The sequence below is a fragment of the Neomonachus schauinslandi genome, chromosome 1 (assembly GCF_002201575.2).
Source record: "Neomonachus schauinslandi chromosome 1, ASM220157v2, whole genome shotgun sequence".
Classification (NCBI taxonomy): domain Eukaryota; kingdom Metazoa; phylum Chordata; class Mammalia; order Carnivora; family Phocidae; genus Neomonachus; species Neomonachus schauinslandi.
In genome coordinates this window covers 18589246-18594643 of record NC_058403.1, presented here as the reverse complement: position 1 = coordinate 18594643, position 5398 = coordinate 18589246, and the positions used below count along the sequence as shown (strand labels likewise).

General features: G+C 35.9%; 1 protein-coding gene across 1 annotated transcript; it reads left to right on the top strand.

The window, feature by feature from the left end:
• Window positions 1-2185: 2185 nt before the first annotated feature.
• LOC110570070 (10 kDa heat shock protein, mitochondrial) lies at window positions 2186-2665 on the top strand. Its single transcript, XM_021678043.2, has one exon. It carries the CDS (start codon window positions 2229-2231, stop codon window positions 2535-2537), a length of 309 nt encoding a protein of 102 aa, XP_021533718.1. The 5' UTR covers window positions 2186-2228; the 3' UTR covers window positions 2538-2665.
• Window positions 2666-5398: the final 2733 nt, after the last annotated feature.

The following is a 5398-nucleotide window of genomic DNA, read 5'->3' as shown; positions in this document are numbered from 1 at the left end:
GAAGCAGACTCCCCGCTGAGCAGGGAGCCCGATGCGGGACTCGATCCCAGGACTCCAGGATCATGACCTGAGCCGAAGGCAGTCGCTTAACCAACTGAGCCACCCAGGCGCCCAAGAAAGTTTTTTTTTTAAAGATACATTTATTTGAGAAACAGAGAGAGAGGGGAGGAGAGTAGGGCAGGAGCAGAGGGAGAGGGAGAGAGAATCCTCAAGCAGACTCCCTGCTGAGTGCAGAGCCCAATGCGGGGCATGATCCCAGGGCCCCAAGATCATGACCTGAGCCAAAATCAAGAGTTGGCCAACTGATAGAACCACCAAGTGCCTCTGTAAGAAAGTATTTTTTAAACGGTATATTGACCACCACCAACAAGTATCCCATGCTAAGGCCTGTATGATGTGGCCTCAAGTCTTCCTGGTGAATGCAGGTACCACAATGCCTGGCTGCCTGCTCCCATGTCAGGCTTACTTACCCCATGCCTACTCTTCTCTTGCTACTACACATATTCTCTTATATAGAACCCCATTAGTCATTAACATCCAATAATGTAGAAAACTTTTTTTTCCAAATAAAGAGCACTTCCTGGAACATCATTCAACTGAAATAGTATTTTCTATATATTCAGGGTTTTGTAGAACCTTAAATAACTAAAAACAATCACCTTAGTTTCTGTTGAATTATAAGAAAATTCAGTATACATCAAGAATGGTTTCCAAATTTTAATCCAATGAGTTAATCTACTAAGTCATCTTCAAATTCTGAGGCCCCTTCAAAATCTGAGGAACTGACTAATAATTGTGAATTTTATACATATTTTAAACTTTAAAAAAACTAATTACAGGATTTTCTTGGTTAGCAATTGTTCCATTACTGCATCCCTCTTTGGAAAGCAGGGGGAAAAAAATAGGTAAGCTTTACCAACACAAATTATTAGACTTTGACCATTCTACTTGTGGTTCAGATCAAGTGGGCTGAGATAAAACAGATTGATACTAACCAAATTCATGGAAGGATATATAAGCCAGATGCCGATTTATTAATTTACAATGAGAAGTTCAGCTACCAAGGGAAACAGATACTCATATCCACTAAGTAGTATAATATCTACCTGTGGGTGTCTATGTCTACATTGAAAGACAAATTGTTATTAGAATATTGTTTGCTATGTATGGACACAGAGAAGGGAGAATGAGTTGGATGATCTTTATGTTGCTATCATCAAGCAATGACCACCATATAGACTGATTTTTGAGTTATGGAGTCAAAGTCTTCTTTCTAACTAAAATGTTAGAGAAATACACTGAAAAGTTATGATTGTTTTTCACTTCTCATGAAAGGCCAGTTTTTCAATTTTCTTTCATGAAGAGAATACGCAATGGATTATGTTTGGGGTTGTTTTTTTTTAATTATTTTTGTGGTTTGGTTTGGTTTGGTTTTTACAGATACTTTCCAATTAAGTATGTTCTTGCTGTACCTCAGTGTCTCTTTTTGGTGTTGATGTTGGTCTCCTTCTGTAGATGGCCTACCATTTTCATTATATCAGTCATTCTTAATTTATTTTTGTACTATTTATTTGTATCTCAAAAACCCTTAAAGATATAATAATATTACATATCTGTTCTTAGAAAAACAAATATAGTACACACACAAAAATATTTGCACATTCTTTGCAGTATTTGACAGGAATCCTAAAGTAATTCATGTTCCACAGATCTGTCAAACTTGGCTACCTGTCCAGACTAGATCATACTTATTTATTTTCAGAATGAGACAAAATTTTGGGACACAAGAAGGCAAGCATTCAATTCAACTTTTACATAATTTACCAAATAGGATGCTGAGCGAATGCTTGGATGTCATCTGAAGGCAGATACAGTCAGAGATGATATCTGGTCTACGGGGCAGAGATAACTTTGCTCATATTGAAGATGGAGGTGAATGAGGAGCAGAGGGTTTTATCTATAATTCTCAACAAAGGAAAAGTTGGTCTTGATATTCTTGTTCCTTTAGTCCAAGCAGAGGGTTTTATCTATAATTCCCAGCAAAGGAAAAGCTGGCCTTAATATTCTTCTTGCTTTAGTCCAAGCCGAAGTTATGGGTCATGATGAATCACCTACCTTGGGTCGCTAAGGAGCAGGGAGGGCAGGTTTCATTCTATTCCATATTAAAAATAGAAAGCAGGCAGAGGCGGCAGCTCCAGAGCAGAGAACGAACTGCGGCGGTCGGCGTCATGGCAGGGCAGGCGTTTAGAAAGTTTCTTCCCCTCTTTGACCGAGTTTTAGTTGAAAGGAGTGCAGCTGAAACTGTAACCAAAGGAGGTATTATGCTTCCTGAAAAATCTCAAGGAAAAGTGTTGCAAGCAACAGTAGTAGCTGTTGGATCGGGCTCTAAAGGAAAGGGTGGAGAGATTCAACCAGTTAGTGTGAAAGTTGGAGATAAAGTTCTTCTCCCAGAATATGGAGGCACCAAAGTAGTTCTAGATGACAAGGATTATTTCTTATTTAGAGATGGTGACATTCTCGGAAAGTATGTGGACTGAAATCATTATTAAAATGGCATGAAGTGAAGCTGCCCATTCCAGTGAAGTTGTGAAATCTTACATCATGTAAATAATTTTCATGTCTCTCTTTTATAATAAACTAATGGTATCCAAACTAAAAAAAAAAAAGAAAGCAAACAGACACCATTTCTAACCAGATCATTTTAACAATAGCCAGCAAACATTACACGTTCCTCTCCCATTTTTAGTAAGAACACAAAGAACTTGACCCATCCTGTTTAGGAAAAATATGCAATAGTTACTCTCCCATTTATTTCCCAGGAAATGGTGGCTTCAGGAGATCGCCAGGCCCACACAGGGACTTTTCTCGGAGTCACCTTACAATAGCTTCCCTCATGTAAGTTGGTTTTTCTTTATTTTGCTCAGAAATAAGAGACATAATGTCAAGTTTGGAGAATAGCTTATTGCCCTCCTTTTACTTCCCTTCATTTTCCTTTTGTTAAAAAGTAATGGAGATATGTGAAAATATCACTTGTTATTTTAAAAGAAAATGGCGCCTAATTTCCAAATGGTTAAATTAACAACTTTTCAGATGCTTCATACTATTCAAAGAATTAATAATAAAATATATTTTTCTTCCCTAAAGTAAAATTAAATTAAATTTTACAATACAAAAAAAAAAAAAAAGCCTTGATAATGAGCATGTTGTATAGTGCAATGAGACAGATTTGTAAATTTTTTGTAAATGTTCTTCCGAATAGTTAGGGCATTATGCTGGGCTTCTCTGCCTCCGTATTACTCATCACACTGTCTTATTTGTAGATTATTTATACTTGAGTGTATCTGGTAATTTGTATCTGAATCTCACCCACTTCATTCTGTAGCCACTCTTTCTCCCAAAGGGTCAGAAAGCTATACTCTCCCCATTCCACACTTTCGTTGGGTCTGGCTTCTTATCCTTTTTCCATTTGATTGGCTTCTCTTCCTTTTAACCTAGTAGACCTAGCATTTTTTCAGGCATCCAATTACTTTCTGTCCGGGAAAATAGAAGATTCTGTTCACCTTTACATCTGTTTGCCCGTACTTCTCTTAGATTGAACTGCATGAAATGGCCATTTTTCTTAGGTAAAATGTTGGCAATTTATGATGGCCTATCCATTATCTGTTATGTATATTCAGAATAAATATTGAAAAATTGTCAAGACAAATATGGGCCAAGTGCTTGACACATAAAGTCTTTTTTACATGCTATTTATTACTATTATTATTATTATTATCATTTTTATTTAAACCAATTCAGTGCTATGATGTAGAATCTCAGTTGTTCTTCTCAAGGCTGTGTGTGCAATGCTTGAATAGGCCATTTTATATTGAGACCTCTGGGGATATGATTTAACATTGTATAGTCATTCCAAACTTATTTTTAAATTGCTAGGTTTGTACATTTGTCATCTTCAGGCTACTTGTTCTATTTGTTATATTTATATCCCGTCATGTTCATAAACTGTTACCCTCTTTACGATAACTTTCTAGGAGCATATAAGTTCTTAAGAAAATAAGTCCAAAGAAAATGTAAAGATCTAGCTATATTAGGTATTTTTCAATTTCATACCACAAATATAATCAAATATGTTAATTTATCATTATTTCTGTTCAAATTTACATGGATAGTATCTGCAGGAAAAATCTTCTTTAAATCCCTTTTGAATTACCCCCATGTTCTTAACCTATCTTTATGTCATTACATTTTCTGAAAAATATATATATATCAGTCTCAAAAGATACAGAGAAGCAGAATAAATAATTCCCTCATTGAACTTATGATCATTTCCTTCATCCTGATCAGTTTCAGACTTTAGACTCATGATTGAATTGATTTAAGCAAAAATTTCATTCAAAGGATAAACTAATTTTAAGGTCCAAACTAAAGGGTTTGCTAAATTAACTGTGGACTTTTTTAATGTGACATTTCAATGACTGCTTCTGTTAACAAAGTTTTGTCATAGTGTATGAGTGGCTTTGGCAACACACTCTTCATTGCCATAATTAATTCTCACTTGGAACAAGTACAATATTCATCACATTTAGATGGTGCTCTAGCATTCTGTGTCAGAACAGAAGGAAGGCAGTGATTGACAAAATGTTTATGTGACAGATACATTCACCATATAAATACACATCTGATGAACTCGAAAATTAGCCGGCTGTTGGAAGAGTGGTGCATATTTTAAAAGACCAACTTCACAGAAAGGCTATTTTCCACTGCTCATTTCAACTACAAAAGAATAGTAACATAAAGCTTATACACTAAAACAAAATGATTTACTTTACTCAGCCATTTCAAACAACTGATGGCAGGAAATAACAAAAAACTTGAGGCCACACCACTTAAATTCCAATAACATGAAAGGAGTGAATTTTTTTTTCAATCTCAGGGAAAACCAAACATTTTTGTCTAATGCTAATGTTTGTTGACATTTCTTTACTGGATATTAGATATTATGTTGTTTACCATTTTAAGTATGCATACTTATTTTTAACTATCTTAATCTGCAGAATTAGCAATGCACACAAATTGAGCTATATTTGCAACTCACCTTATCCTTAATTTCCAGGTCTAAATTCCCTGTCTCTTCACCCTGCTTTCCCATTATGCTTCCCAAAGGATGGCCCACGCCCTCCTGCCCCCTTACACAATGATCAGTTTCTCTAATCTTTAGCCTTCTTTATCAGTTAACTATGGCTGTGTAACAAACAATCTCAGAAACAAGTGGCCTAAAACAATAACCACTTACTGTTCATGAATCTATAGGTTGTCTGGGTAGTTCTGCTGATCTGGGTCATGCTCATTTGTTCTCAGCTGGGCTTATTTATATATGCACAGGTCTGCTGTGGCCTAC

Excerpts from the sequence above, each read along its gene's own strand:
- LOC110570070 (XM_021678043.2), top strand. The coding sequence starts at position 2,229 with ATGGCAGGGCAGGCGTTTAGAAAGTTTCTTCCCCTCTTTGACCGAGTT.